The 16095-nt window shown below is 32.0% G+C and overlaps 2 protein-coding genes and 2 non-coding genes across 4 annotated transcripts; 3 read left to right on the plus strand and 1 right to left on the minus strand.

The window, feature by feature from the left end:
• The first annotated feature begins 35 nt into the window (after nucleotides 1-35).
• Nucleotides 36-6262, plus strand: LOC134269236 (ribonuclease P protein subunit p40-like). The gene is made up of 8 exons (XM_062751445.1): nucleotides 36-178; nucleotides 681-822; nucleotides 1778-1846; nucleotides 2944-3039; nucleotides 3247-3369; nucleotides 4871-5066; nucleotides 5181-5321; nucleotides 5540-6262. Exons 1-8 carry the CDS (start codon nucleotides 62-64, stop codon nucleotides 5706-5708), a joined length of 1053 nt encoding a protein of 350 aa, XP_062607429.1. The 5' UTR covers nucleotides 36-61; the 3' UTR covers nucleotides 5709-6262.
• Nucleotides 6263-6660: 398 nt separating this feature from the next.
• Trnas-gga (transfer RNA serine (anticodon GGA)) lies at nucleotides 6661-6733 on the plus strand. The gene has a single exon. It is a non-coding gene; the product is annotated as a tRNA-Ser (tRNA).
• A 158-nt stretch (nucleotides 6734-6891) lies between these two features.
• Nucleotides 6892-6965, plus strand: Trnas-gga (transfer RNA serine (anticodon GGA)). Its single transcript has one exon. It is a non-coding gene; the product is annotated as a tRNA-Ser (tRNA).
• A 1893-nt stretch (nucleotides 6966-8858) lies between these two features.
• On the minus strand, nucleotides 8859-15051 carry LOC134269252 (calcium-binding protein P-like). Its single transcript, XM_062751459.1, has 9 exons — nucleotides 14887-15051; nucleotides 14584-14638; nucleotides 12987-13102; nucleotides 11906-12069; nucleotides 11607-11634; nucleotides 11025-11187; nucleotides 10644-10889; nucleotides 10395-10493; nucleotides 8859-9738 (listed from the first exon to the last, which is right to left on the minus strand). Exons 2-9 carry the CDS (start codon nucleotides 14627-14629, stop codon nucleotides 9587-9589), a joined length of 1014 nt encoding a protein of 337 aa, XP_062607443.1. The 5' UTR covers nucleotides 14630-14638; nucleotides 14887-15051; the 3' UTR covers nucleotides 8859-9586.
• Nucleotides 15052-16095: the final 1044 nt, after the last annotated feature.

The following is a 16095-nucleotide window of genomic DNA, read 5'->3' on the forward strand; positions in this document are numbered from 1 at the left end:
CATATGGTTTTCAATTTCGAATTCAATTTATGTCAACACACATGGCATCTCCCTATTCAAGATGGCCGCGCCCATGAAAAAATCCACATTGAAAGAAAATCTAAAAATAAACACATTTAACATCGAAAATGAAGCAAAAATAAAATGGATATCAGATCTCAATTACATGAAACATTCCGTGAGTATGTTAAAAATTGTTGTAACTGATAAATGTATTCAAATTAATTTATATTGCATGTTGACAGGTTGATCATGATTAACCCAAGGAAGGCTTGCACAAGTCCAGACACCATGCACTACACTCTTTGGTGAACCTAATTCCTGCACGAGAAGAAATCCTTAAAATAAAATAAATGAAATAAAAACACCCAAGTGCTAGAGCTTCAAGTTTTATTCACAGGCATAGAAAAATATGATCTTGCAATTGATTTTCAAAAGCAGATTTGAAGGTAATTTTTTATAACATGTATAAGTAATTTGTGAAGTAGCCTACATATACATAAATCCTTATTATGTTGAAGACTGAAGGTGATATCTGAGAATTTGAGATGTTGAGGTTACAATTAAAAAAAAATTAATGTTGGTATTTCTACTAATGTTGACAATTATTTATAGTCAGATACAAGCTAGTGCTTTAATGATTTAAGTTTTACATTTTTTTTTTTTTTTGGTCATTACAGATTGGTATAACCATCACACAACAGGAGACATTTCCATCAGACATCAGAGAAATTTGTCTAGCTGAGATATCCTACATTGTTTATAATCTCCCAGTACATGAGCTTATCAGTCCTGATCTTCTGGGGGCTTTCCAGAAGAAAGGTATCTAAATTAACCTAACTATTTGCATATTGTCTGCATATTAAAACCCAATTCCTAGATCAGTCAGGGGTGTGACTGAAATCCATTACATTTAAAAATGATTGATAATTGTCATTACTTCTAAGTATATAATGTACATGTTTTTATTATTTTTGTAAATATGAATTCTTTTCAATCATCACATTTCCATTCCCAAGTCAATTTTTCCAACCCATTTACTACATTCATTAATTAGATATAGTACACTATCCATCCATAGACACTTGTTTAGAGAAACATCTTGACAAGTAATTGAAACCAAAATAAATTAGTGCGCCAAGTAAAACTAACAAGATAATTAAGTGTGCCCAGACCTAAAAATTTGATAAAAAATGATGAAATACAGTCATATTTAATATCAGAGGCAACTCTATTTTCTAAAATAAATTTCAAAATAGATATGACTGTTTTTCATCATTATTCTGTGATGAATTTAAGTCATTATTAAAAGTCAATAATAAGATTTGACTAGAAATCATCATTTTTAAAAATGATGGATTTCAGTCACACCCCTAACTGTAGATATAACCAACATTTCAACATGAGTTATTGAAAATTATTTTGTGTCAACTACCAGTGGGAGGAGGAAGTGAAGGGTCATTGTAAAATCCCATGCACAAAAAGTAAAATTAATTTTGTTGTTGTTGTTTTTTGTAAATAAAGTAGACAGCCTTGAACTCTTTCCATTTTCAGTTACAAGCTGGAACACAGCTTTGCCTCTACTGTCTATAAAAAATAATCAAAAATAAAAACATGCCAGGATATAGAAAATCTTAGATTTACATAGCTAAATGAGTCTTAGATTCAACAGAGAAAAACTCTGCCTTCATAACATTGTTTTTGCATATGAATTTATATCAATGTTTAGAAACCATAGATAAATGTAGCGAGTTTTGCCAACTGTTACATATTACAGGGTCCCTGTGTATGCTTTCTCTGGGTACCACGCTAGAGGTTAATGATTGTGTGGCATTTTTACCTACAGGTATGTCATTTAATTTCAATACTGGTATCAGGCTTGGGGTCAATTACTTTGAAATGTAATTAATTACTTTCAAATACATTGATAATTTTGTCAATTACTTGCAATTACAATTACATTGATTTTTTCAAATGTAATTAATTACTTTCAATTACTTTGACAAATGTAATTAAATACATTTCAATTACTTCAAGTTTATTTTTATAAAAAAAAAAAAAAAGATTTTTTTTATTGAGATTTTTTCTAAAGGGATCGAATTCGAACTATTCATTCAGTGGTTTTATTCTTGGGTATGATAGAGGTTCACACCTGGTCAAAATTAGACCTTTACCTTATAATGAGTGTGACACACTGTATAAACAAATTAAACATTATGAGACAATTAATTATTGTACAAACACAGGCCCATGCTACACCAATATGGTGTATGGCAAGATCTTTTTTTGTTACTTTCTCAAATCCATATTTTTGAAGGAAATAAATAATATCTATCACAATTCCATTCATTATTTTCTATCTTAGAATGAATAGAATACAAGTGCTAAATTAATTTTGTTGTTGTTGTTTTTTGTAAATAACATGTATAAGTAATTTGTGAAGGTATCTAAAAGGGGATGTAGTTGTTAGTCTTATTGCTGTTAAACAAATTAACTATTTAAACAATTATTGTTATTTGCAAGTGGGAATAGGGAGAACTGAGATTTATTAAACAACTGAATAAGTAGTATAAACCCACCAGTATAAAGCTATGTATCAGTATAAGACACCTTTTTAAATATAACTTTCATTTTGAAAAAAAGTAATTGCAATGTAATTGAAAAGTAATTGAAAATACATGACATTTTTTGAAATGTATTTAAATACATTCAATTACTTGTAATTGAAGGCTCGCTCAAATACAAATTACTTCCAATTACTTTGAAAAATGTAATTAATTACACTCAATTACAATTACTTTATTCAATTACCCCATCCCTGACTGGTATGTCATATATCTGGTTACTATTTGTTTTATGGTACATGTATTTTCTCTAGACACTATCAGTTGAACATGTATCAAGACAATTCTTACATTATACCATTTTCTTCAAACTTTTTAGGGCATTTAATTCTTCACCTCACAAAAGATTTATACACAAGACTTGGTCTAGATGGAAAGCCATCCCAGTATAACAAATACGGAGGAGAAAAATATGGTAATTATTGTTTCCTGTAGTTTGGTCATTTTCCTGATTTCTTTATACAGTATGTCAGTTACTGTATAATTTCGCCCCATTCGCCCTAGTCCGAATTCAATGTAAACAGTATAATATAAATTCTTTATTTAAAACGGGGCAAACTTGTATGTCGAAAATAACCCTGTATACAGTAATTTATTATTTATTTATTTTTAACAATTTCAGTGGTAGAAATTGATCTTGGATCAACAGCTTTTACACCAGGAAAGAAAAATTATGAAAAAGTCAGGCAATGTCTGTTGCGTGTCAATATGCAGTGTGATTTCTTGGTCTCATGGACACCACAAGGTATAAATTAATGAAAGAATGATGTACATGTATTAAGGGGGCTCAGGTTTTATTGTGTATTACTGAGGTTTTATTGTGTGAAAACTACAAAAGCGAAACTCTTCATTTTTATACCATATATAATTTACATTAACTTCAGTGTACATGCCAAGTTTGGGAGAAATCTACCATCCAGGTATTTTTTAGGGACCATCTCAAAATACAGGTACATTTACTTAGGGATTATTTAAGAAAGTGCCAATTTTTAGCACTTTAAAGCAAATTATACAAATACTGCAACAGCCATTTTGTTCAAACTATAATATATGATGAGTAATACTATATTGTGCATTATATGTAAGGAACACAAAATTCAATCGTCTTGTTACCAGAGGGGGCATCTCAAAATGCCAAAAATTAACAAATTTTCCAGTTTTTATAGAGAACTACAAATATGACCGGCAAAAAGGATTTATATGAAAACATAATAAAATAATGGAGAGATTCTCAAATTTCTATGTTTTAAAATTCAAGAGTATATATTTATTACTTTTTCTTTAATAACATTTTTATTACCCCTTTCCTTTAGAGCTCCAGTTTATCAAAAACACACTAGAACGACGTCAACCTACCTATCAGTTGCAAAATCGGTTAAAAAATCAGTTGTATAAAATTATAATTACATTTTTAAACCTGTAATTTCTCAATTTTGTGTAATTTTATTAATTAAGTGAAAAAAGTTGCTTTAAAACAGTAAATATGCTGCATTTTACTATGATGCACAAATTGTGCAATGAAAACCCCAGTCGGCCCCCTTAATTTAAATTAAACATGTTGAAACAGGTCATATTACTGTAATGTTAGTTGAAGCATAGATAGCTGTGATTAAACATTAATACCTATTCCAATCTTCACATGGCTCTTTTGCTCTAAATAGCAGCACATAACTTTTAATACAGACGGGAGATATCTCTTAAATTTTGACCCAAATTCTTGATGAATAAAAATACATGAAAATACTTTTATTAACACCCAAAAATCCAAATAAAAAACACCGGGGCGGGACAGTTTGAGAGGGGTGGGCGGGGATGAGAATCTAAAGATTAATTTTATCTGGCCTAAGTTAAACTCACAATATTACATGCCATTAAATTCCTCACAAATACCGTATATTAGTAGAATTTTTAGCGAGGATTTAATTTTGGCATTATTAGCGAGGGTGCTGAGATCGCTAAAATTAAATATCGCTAAAAATTAATTGCAATTTTTTTGTTATAACTTCTTTTACATGCATTTCAAAATCGCTAAAATAACATCTCGCTAAAAATAAATTATTTTTTAGCTAAAATTTCCACTTATACGGTAGTTAGCAAATTACAGTCTTATTATAGAGCAAAATGATTTTTTTCAGATTTCTCATAGATCTTTAGCTTATAAAAACTGGATTATGGGCTTGTAGATTTCAGAAGTTAAAGAACACTTTTCTCATGTACAATTGTAAATATTCTTTTGACAATTTCAGATGAAAATTTGTGTCCCAGTTCCATTCACAAGTATTTCAGGATAAAGGATTTTGACTGCATCCATTTGTCTATTTCATCCGTTGGTCACAAATACACAGATATAGAAATACCCGATCTGCAGCATCAGGATGAAGATATCCACCCTCAGGAGGAGCTATATGATTGGCTGGGAGGTGTAGCCAATCAAATTGGACTGTAAGTTATATTTTTGTGTTCAAATATTACATCAGAATTTAAAATAGAACATCAGGCAGATATTTTCAATGAATAATGATGCAGAATTTTTCAATAAAAATGATGTACTCCCAGGTCCAGTGTACATGTATCTGATGAGGCATACAACCCTTTGTCTGAATACTCTGGTCCTACCAGGCTAGGTCACTGCTCTCATCTACAGATCTTTGGATTCTTCTCCAGTGCCACTGTCCAAAATGTGATCCAGGAAGTTAGGTCAGTATCAACATTAGTCATTTTAATCAAAAATACATATTTATACATGTATTATCTTCAGCAGACAATAAAATTATTATCTTCCTTTCTCATTAGAATATTTTCACTTCACTTTAGCTTTGTCTGGAGATGTTCTACTTTTTAACTGATTCATAATTTAAAAAAAATCTAGTTCCTGAAACATGAAAATACTGATGAATCAAATTTACTAATTACAGAAATATGTGTAAATCTTCCGATGCATGGGCCTGTGTGACAACTCATGGATTTACCGATTCACCAACTTCAATAAGAAGTACAGAGAAAAATCCCCACAAGTTGTGTGCTGACAGTGCTTCTCTAGTTATTCTACCAAGTGATAGGTGCTGGTTGTTTACTGATACCTGAATTAAGATTATTGGTTCTCCCCAGTGATAGGTGCTGCTTATATACCAATACCTAAATTAAAACTATCAATTTTACCCAGTAACAGGTGCTGGTCATTTACTGGTACCTGAATTAAGACTATAGGTTCTATCCAGTGACAGGTGCTGGTTATTTACCAATACCTAAATTAAGACTATCAATTGTACCCTGTAACAAGTGCTGGTTGTTTACTGATACCTGAATTAAAATTGTTCATTCTTCCCAGTTATAGGTGCTGGTTGTTTATCAATATTTGAATTTATTGGTTGTACCCAGTGACAGGCTGGTTGTTTATCAATTTATATCTGAATTTTAAAACCTCAAAAAGTATATACATGATTGTATTGTTTAAATTGATGCTGTTTTTATCAAAATTGTGCTAGTTCCCATGATCTCCCCAGATGAGACACACTGATTTATGTAGAAGTAAACTGTCCATCAGGCTATTGACATAAACGTTATCTGATTGTAAACAATTTGGTTTTTGACATTTGTTTTGTATAAAAGAGTTCAGTAAACTTTGGTTTGTCTTTTCACTTATCTTACCTGGTAGTATGTGCTCTGATTAAACACCTCATATGTAGTGTTTTTGTGACTGTGATCTTATGATCATTATGAAACATTGTTCTGGAGAAGTACTCTGTAAAGTGAATAACCTTTTCCAAATAAACATAGCAAGGTCCGTCAAGATAAAGTTACAACTTCTGACCAATCTGGCAACCTTGAAAATAACTTAGGTAGTCATGAAGAACTTGGTTAAGCTTTAGAAACAGAAAAGTTACTAGACTAGTGGGTTTCTAGGTTTAGTGGGGGCTTGTTATTATCATGCTAAAATATCATGCCATTATGCATACTACCAGTATAAGTTCCCAATAAAATCATTAAAACATTGTTTCGAAAGCATAATATTGTAATGGTTTGGGCCGTGGATATCGGCCTGGATAGCTCAGTTGGTAGAGCACCTGACTGGAGATACAGGGGCCCGGGTTCGATTCCCGGTCCAGCCATACATTTTCTCCTTTCCTGTTACATATTTGGTGCCGTTAACCACCCCTGGAATTGCAGGTGAAAGTCCTGCCAGGGGCTAACAAGAACTTGGGTTGTGTCTTTGAGGGTGAAGACCATTTAAGGAGGAAGGAATGTAATGGTTCGGGCCGTGGATATCGGCCTGGATAGCTCAGTTGGTAGAGCACCTGACTGGAGATACAGGGGTCCCGGGTTCGATTCCCGGTCCAGCCATACATTTTCTCCTTTCCTGTTACAGATCTGGTGCCGTTGACCACCCCTGGAATTGCAGGTGAAAGTCCTGCCAGGGGCAATAAGAACTTGAGTTGTGTCTTTGAGGGTGAAGACCATTTAAGGAGGAAGGAATTAATGAAATTCGGGCCGTGGATATCGGCCTGGATAGCTCAGTTGGTATAGCACCTGACTGGAGATATAGGGGTCCCGGGTTCGATTCCCGGTCCAGCCATACATTTTTTCCTTTCCTGTTACAATATGTTATACGTTTCTGTGGTTGTACGTTTTCTATTCTGATTTTTTCTTCAATTTCACATAAAATTGTAGGATTTCAGCTGACCTCTAAGGGAAAGCAAAAAATAATAACCCTGTCCGACAACAGTTTGTCAATGATTCACTTCAGTCAAGTCACTCAAGTGTTCATATTTTTATTTTCAACCATTATAACAAAATCATTATAAGTGAATTAATATAGAAATAAAAAACCTCAATGCTCTTTTTATTAATTTCAAATGTTTGCGCATTAAGGAACTCCCACGCCACATTGAATCTAATTTCTCTATTTTGTAATGAGAGTAAAACGCGGGTCACTTTTCTCAGCATTTAACAGTTCAAAGGTATAAAATTTATACATGCACCTATAATTTGCAACGACATCACACACAACTATCCAGTTATACATGTAAAGCAAATAACTTTATCAAAACATAAGATCATAAGTAAACAAGGTTCACAAATCACTTGTATGTAAAATATTGAACACATAAAAAGTCTTCAGATCAAACTTACATTCTTCATTAAGTTTTACGGATTACCGGTAACATTAAGAAACCAAAAAGAAATGTTTATTCATAATTCTCTTAATCCTTTGTAGTTCAATATCAAGTTTTGGATGTAGATTTAAATCACTTATGCCAACTTTAAAATAGTCTTTGTTTGCCCTCTCTATATACTAGTGGGTGGATGAAAAATAAATTGGGTCAGGTGGTAGATGGGAAATTTATTTTTTCTCAGAAAATAATGAATGAAAATCAATGAAGAATTCCGGAATGAATTAAAACAAAATGGTTGTTTCCTCGAGTTTAAAAAAGTTTTGAATTGGGCGTTCTTTGGTCAGTAGGTCAGGAGAGGGCTACTAAACAATTTTTTAAAGACTACTGTACAATACATGGAGATTTCAAATACTCACAGCCTACATATTATTATTCCTAGGACATATTCTTTTAAGTTGGAGAGACATTGTAATTGACCCTGTTGCATATTACTGTATAGGGGGAAAATAACTCGCGGTGTCAATATTCGCTATATTCTTGGTGTTAATGAATCCGTGAATTCAAGAAACAGTGAATAAGTTTTCAATAGGTATACATAAGGGAGGAAACTTTAAATATATACCAATTCCGCGATTTCAAGAAACCGTGATTGTGCCAAAGAAGAGAAAAATGTGAAAATTACAACCCGTGAAATTAATCCCCTATACAGTATTTCAAAAATCAACCTTTTATAATGTTAGAGATTATGAAGATCACTATACATGCAAAAAAAACAGTAATAAAATGTAAATACATGTACGTGTAATGTGAAATACCTGAACATTTTTATAAATACATATTTACAAAATATGCACATTATAATTGTCGTAATTGGACAAAATGTTGAGAAACATGTTAAAATAAAACCTTTGTAGAGATAACTGTATAACAGCAATGGAAAGAGAAACATTTCAATTATTAACAGGCACCTGAACATCTTATGACAATTTTTTTAAAAATTTTTTTGTACACCTGCTATATCAAATACAATGGTAGAGATAACTGTATAACAGCAATATCCGGATGCTTGACAATTTTTTTAAAAATTTTTTTGTACAGTATCCGGATGCTTGAGATCCGGACGATTTTTCATCGGGACGAAATTTTTAAATGTTACGTACATTGTCTTGTTTAACTGGTGATTCAGATATCCGGACGCTTCACATATCCAGACAAATTGACTAGGAACCAAAGCATCCGGATAAATGAGGCTCCACTGTAAATATTTTTTGACCATATATGTCATAAAGACCAATATTTTGCTAGATATTAAATCTGACATAGCATACAGTAGAGCATACTTATCTAATTACATTTACATAATGAAATGTCCCTTTCAAAAACAAAATAAATTCACAATAATCATCACAAATTTCAGGGACTGGTATCATAGATGGTGAGATATGCATATTTATCTTACAGTGTTCATTAGAAAAACACACTGAACAATATAAATTGCAAAAAACAAGGGCAGATAAGTCTCATGACTAAGAACCACAAAACTCTCATAATTTTGTCAAAGAACAACATTATCTAACTACAGTAACTGTTTTTCACCAGGAGATACATGTATATGGCAATTATGAATATTGATGTTTGTTCTATATATAACTATCTAGGAAACTTTAACATAACTAATATGTTAAACAAAGTTAGAATTGTATCATTAGCACAGACAATTAGAAGTAAATGTACATGACTGTATATGCATTTAATATCAGATTTAATTCAGAGAACAATTAAAAAAAAAAAAATTTGAGTATCAATGATCGCAGTTTTAATTTTTCTGATAAACTAATTCTTTCAGGTTTAATCAAAGCTACCAAAACTTCCTACACTTCCAAAGCTACTTAAAGAACTCCAACTTCCGTGGCGACCTAAGCCCCACCCAAACGGTCCCCCAAATCCATGCCCCATCATTCTGGAGGCTCCGTATCCTAAGGCTGCTCCTCCTATCAGACCTGTAATCAAAATTCATTAAGTGCTTCATAAAATATTGCTTATGTATGATATTTTTGTTTGAACACTTCAGGTGTTCAATTTATGGATTTGATATGACTTATTTGTATTTCACAGTTTTGGTTGAAAGCACTTTCTACTAAATTAGGTACATGCATTATGTCTTTTATACACAACAGAGCACATGCACACATGCATCTTAGCACATACATAAATGTGTTAAATCAAATCTGTGTTAAGTCCTTGAAAAAAAAAAATTCTGCCATATTTTCTTGTGCATGTTAAATATAATATATACTGTAATTTACCATATAACACAAATACACAATGAAAATTCCTTTTTTTTGCAAGTACTTATTATCGCGAAATAGCTCTTTAACGTCAAATCTCGAGAATAATTATTCGTGAATGAACGATTGATCAGGAAAATTTACATGGAATTTAGCACCATAAAAATAAAAGCAAGTAACTTAATATGGCATTAAATGCATCTCCCGAAATTACACGATTATCATAATTAATTCTTCGCTAATAATTAGGAATCTACAGTATACAGAACACTCATCTAATAAATACCTGATGATAGAATGATGTTTTTCAAAAACTGAAGTAATTTAGTAATTGTCTATTTAAGTACAGTGTAAGTGGTTCTACTAACCTGCAGCCATTTTGCCTGTATTACCACCCAGTATTCCTCCACTTTTACTTTTCTTTGGTTGAACAACATATTGCTGCTGATATCCTGGTTGTGCATAACCTATAATCAAAGGAACATTTTCTAAACTTAGAAAGGTTATATCATGAGAAAAACAATCAAGATTTACAACAGAAGTTAGTTTCTCATTTCAAAGCTTTTTTCATAGACCTCAAACACAGGCAGCAATTAATTGTTGAAACTAAATATTACCATATGGTTGTTGGTATTGTTGTTGAGGATACTGTTGATATTGTTGCTGTGGATATTGTTGATAAGGCTGTTGTGGATATTGTTGATAATGTTGTTGTTGGTAAGGTTGTTGGGGGTATTGTTGATAAGACTGTTGGGGGTATGCAGCGGGAGGCTGCTGAGGGTATCCTTGGGGTGGCATGTAAGACTGTGGGGGTGGGGCTTGGGGGTATCCACCAGGTTGTGTTGGGTAGGGTGCAGGTCCTCCTGAATATATAAAACATGTTTATCATGATATTATCTATCATCTGGTATAAAAACAAATGTGTATGTACAAGAAGAGTCAATTTTTATGACAATGATTATTCTAGGATATGCTGTGCTCTGATAAAAGAAACTGACCTGCCAAACCATCGAATCCTATCCCTGGCCCTCCTGGACCCCCAGGTGGTGCCGCACTGTAGGGGGGTGGTGCTGATGGTGAACTATAACTTTGTGGCATACTTCCTGTAGAGCTACTTGGGGGCATTCCTCCTGAGGGCTGCTGCTGACCAGGTTGTGGGAGCTGTCACAAAATCATAGAAAGGCTACAGTAAAACACAGGTATAGTGAACCATTGTCACAAAATTAATTATAAAGGTTACAGTAAAACACAGGTATTAATAGTGAACCATTGTCACAACATTAATTATAAAGATTACAGTAAACACAGGTATAGTGAACCGCTGTAACAAAATCATAGAAAGGTTACAGTAAAACACATATACTGAACCACCGTCACAGAATTAATTATAAAGGTAATACAGTACAATGTCTAGTGAACCAACGTCACTATCATTATAAAGTTTACAGTCAAACATGCATATAAAGAACAGCCTAATGACAATCAGTCTTGTTTATATTACTGCAACTTATACTAAAGAATATTTGTTCACAAGAAGTTCTGGTATGTAAATACATGTAGTACATACAATGTATACTTACCACTTGGCAAATTGCACTCATCCATTCACTGAAATGGAAAATACTTGATTAAAAGCTTTTAAATTCCCTTCTACTTCCAAAGATATATATTAAGTACATGTCCTGGTACACATATTAAGATAAGTAACTTTAACTTTGAAGTACAGCTACTAAGTTAAACAACTTTTGACAACAGAAAAAATCTTCTGTAAAAAAAGTATGATAAGGAGCTACTTCAAGTTATCTCTTTCTTCATCAAATTTAAAAGAAAATAAAAATTAAAAGATAAATAAATTAAATAACTGTTTTTTTTTCCTTACTGGAGATCATTGTTGTCCCGACACAGGAACCAGAACACTTTAGCCTGGCTGTTGTTTTTACTGGGGATGGCCAACACTTGTTCATAAGTCGCTCCTCTCGGAAGATCAGGTCTGTCTGAGAAACTACTTGTGTGTTCTCCAAAGGCAAATCGTTTACAAACATCCTATTCAAGAGAGAGATTTTCTTGTTACTGGTTGGAACATTTAATTTATATCACCATTAGTCTACATTAATAATAGTCAAAGACTTTCAAACAATTAACTTTGGTTTGTGTTTTAAACCAGAGGCCATGAAATTCACCAATAATTATCATGTAAGTATATCTACAAAAGAAAAGTATTGGATTTGCTTTGAAAACAAATTTTTCATCATAAAAGGCACCAGATATTTAGCATTAAATCACAAGTGCCCCCCCCCCCTCCCCCACCCCGACCCAGGGGGCATATAAAATAACCATTGTGTTTAAAAATATATATTTTCATCTCTCAAAGGAAAAGATTTTCAAAGACTTTTACAGTTTCTTAGAACGTAGTGGCTCTCTGGTTTTGATAGTTACACAGCTGATGTACTTAGTTTGTTCATTTAATACCCTAGATTTTCAAAAGAATTAATGACATTTTTTGCATTTTCACAATATCATCATAACCTTGAAATACTTTTGAAATAACCTTTCTACACAAATTGACCAGAAGTCTCTATAGAGACTGTAGTTCTACTGGTTTGTACTTATAACAAAGGGAGGGAAAAGTAGCAGTTAGACTTAAATCTTACAAAATCAGTAAATAGAATAGTGATCCTTGATTTAGTCTCTTTTTGTAAAAAGATTGCAATCAGACTAAAACTGTAGAGGGAATAGCCTTTTTAAAAAATTCACAGAAATTTTTATCTTTAGTTCATAACCTCATTTGGCCCCAGGCCACAAAACTTAATAGACAAGCTCACTTTTGATCTCAGTCTCACTTTTCCTCTATAAATTCCTTTGGTTAAAGCGAGATTGAGATCAAAAGTGAGCTCGTCTAAGTTTAATGGCCCCCAGAGCCTGGTCTTTGACCAGTAGAGCTAAAAATAAGAAATACTTACCTTCATGTGAATTTTAGCTTTAATTTCAAGGTCACCTTGTCTATTGTACATACACAGATCACTGTTATCATACAAAACAACCCAAACATCCTTCCAGCCACCAGAAAACATACTCTCTAAAAAAAAAATAAAATATTAAGAATAAAGTTCTCTTAAGTCATTTAACAATCAGCAATTCCTGTTTAATAAAAGGTATTATATATTACATGTAATGTTTTAATTACTTCAGATACTTCTTTATTAGAAGTTTATAAATGTAGTTCACAACTCTTGTTCTGAAAATCAGAATATGCAGCGTCGGGCAGGTCACCACATTAATCTTGGTGTAGATTTGCTTTGGCTAGATATTTGGTCTGATGCCTCCGAGATTAGTCACCACATTAATCAGGACTGCATGGGGTCCTTTTTTCAACATGCGACCTCAAAAGGGGCGATTTTACTTGTTTATTAAATTATCAGCACTAGCAAATACAAATACAAATATTTTATTGGCACCAACACAATTACAGTAATTGGTAAAGGCCCATAGAAAACATAGTGATAAGCATGAAAATACAGTAGAACACAACTAGAATACAAACAATTGGTGTAGCAAATTATGTATTGTACTCATAAAATACTATATAAATACATACATATGATTCAGTTCAATGTAGTTACTCATTTATAGCTAAAATATTTTTTCTTATATCAGATATTTGACATAAAAATGATGAGAATATTTTAAGAACCTTTTTACAACTAGTTTTCATCAACAGTTTTAACAATTTGTCATTATTATGGATTGTTTGGTTCAAGTTAGGAAAAGTAGATAGTTTTGTTTTGAATATGTTTCTCTGTGATTCATATTTTGGACATAGCAAAATAAAATGTTTTTCATCCTCAATATCAAGGTTTTGACATACTTTACATATCCTATTATTTTTATTAATTTCAACATATCTACCTTTTTCAATTTCTAAGTTGTGTGCACTTAACCTAATTTTTGCTAAAAATGATCTATCATGTAGTGACTCTAGTTTGTCAACATAATGAGCACGTTTATTATCAAGACAAAAGTTCTGATAAAAAGACAGTTTTGAGGAGTTCATTATATTTGCATTTTGTTCTTGTAATATTTGATCATGAATGCGTTGTTTAATAATGCCAAGCACTGGTTTCATTGACATATTAAAATTTGTTAAATAAGAAAATCCTAAGTTATTAAGACAAGTTTTTAGACACATAGACCATGTGTTAGTTTCTTTAGTTTTGATAAAAATTTCATGTGACAATGTATGTTCCATTGAAATTAAATGATCAAGGTATTTGATAGCAAACATAATAATTTTTGATTTGACTGGGAGTCTCCCGAGTTCAGAATAGCAGCCATTATTTGAAGTTTTGCAATGAACTCCTAAGATTTCTTTTAAAAATTTAATATGAAATTTTTCATAAGATGCTGAGCCTGAATTTTTTATGATTAAGTCAATACCATTTATCTAACTGAATAATACAAAATTCATGCAACTTTACTGTGACTTTCACTTCTTAAACTCTAAGTTAATCATAAAAGATCGTCTTATGATCTTATAAAATAATATAGTATCAAACTTACTACTGAAACGTTTCAGGTATCCGGATTTCACAATCCTCAAAGCCATATTTTCCCCCTGAAATGTCAGTATTTTTAAGAGACAACATATCTGCATATATCATAAGACTAACCATAAAATCAATTTTGAATTATGTTAAAAGAATAATTCTTCAAAGTCTTTACATGTATATCATACGTTTTCAATATATGTGAAACTTTTTTTTAACAAAACCAGAATAATTTTCTTGTCCAGTTTTTGTGCATGTCTCGTGCCAAGATCAGATGTGTCAATGTCTTTTTAAAATCAACATTGGCCTGACTCACCTGTATAGTTACACTGGTAGATATAAAACTGAAAGATTAAACAGATCTTAAAGTATCTTTGTGTTTTACTTTAAGGTAGAACTAGGAAATATTTACAACAAAATTCCAATCAGAATGAATCAGACAATCTGTCAAAACAAAACTTCCTCTCAGTAAGAGGCTTGTAAGTAACATTAAAATCTCTTTAGGATAAACGCACATTTGACACAGAAAATTTGAGGTTCCATATGAATATCCCTCAAGACACTTTCAACCTCATGTGATTTTTCGATACTATCGGGAAAAAGTTCTATATAGTTTGAATTTGCAAAACATATCAAAATATATATTAATAATGTTTTTTTTAATTAGGGCCCCGCAAGGATTTGCGGGTGCCCTATAGTAATCACTCTGTCTGTCCGTCTGTCTGTCATTCTTCCGTCCACAAATTTTATGTTTTTTTCTAATAACTTTTTTATGCTTGCCCAATCAAGTTCAAATTTGGTATGGTAGTTCAGTAGGCAAAAATACATATTTTGATGCTAAGTTTGGTTCTCTATGTGTGCTGGTTTGGAGCTGGGGTGGTGGGGTAGATTCCTTATTATGCATAAGAATGAATGGGCAAAGAGAGATAACTGCTGAGAATGTTACCATTGAAAACTGGGAAGGCTGTGAAATTTGTCCTTTGGGATTAATTAAACTTTCACATGAAGAAAATCCTAAACACTATCTTTATCTGTCACATTGAGATTAATAACTGTACCGCCTCTGTCTGCAAATGAACTTTGTTTTGAAGTTAAGGTCAATTTTGAATGATGTATACAGTCTCTGATAATGGATTTAAAATAATGTTCATACTTTATTTTGGTTAAAATACTGTATACAATGATTTATGATAATTTTATTGAATTCCAAGATATATATTAAGATATCATTTTTTATTATTACTATTTTATTTTTTTAATCATTTATTTATTTTTTTTATTTTTGCTGCCTTAATGTTGTTAATTTTAACAGGTAATCAGATAATAACCCCATTCTGTCAGAGCTAAAAAAAAAGTTCTTATTGTAAATTTAGAAGAAAAGGATGAGAGGGCAGTACAATTAATCCCTTGGGATTAATTATCTAGCCTGCTGCAGAAAATTTAGAGGCTTATCTTTATCTGTCACATGAAGATTAATGAACACCTTTGTCTGCAACTGATGTTTGTTTTGAAGTTGAGGTCAACC

Source organism: Saccostrea cucullata, unplaced genomic scaffold, assembly GCF_032062105.1.
Source record: "Saccostrea cucullata isolate Sc308-1 unplaced genomic scaffold, CSIRO_AGI_Scuc_v1 ctg921, whole genome shotgun sequence".
Classification (NCBI taxonomy): domain Eukaryota; kingdom Metazoa; phylum Mollusca; class Bivalvia; order Ostreida; family Ostreidae; genus Saccostrea; species Saccostrea cuccullata.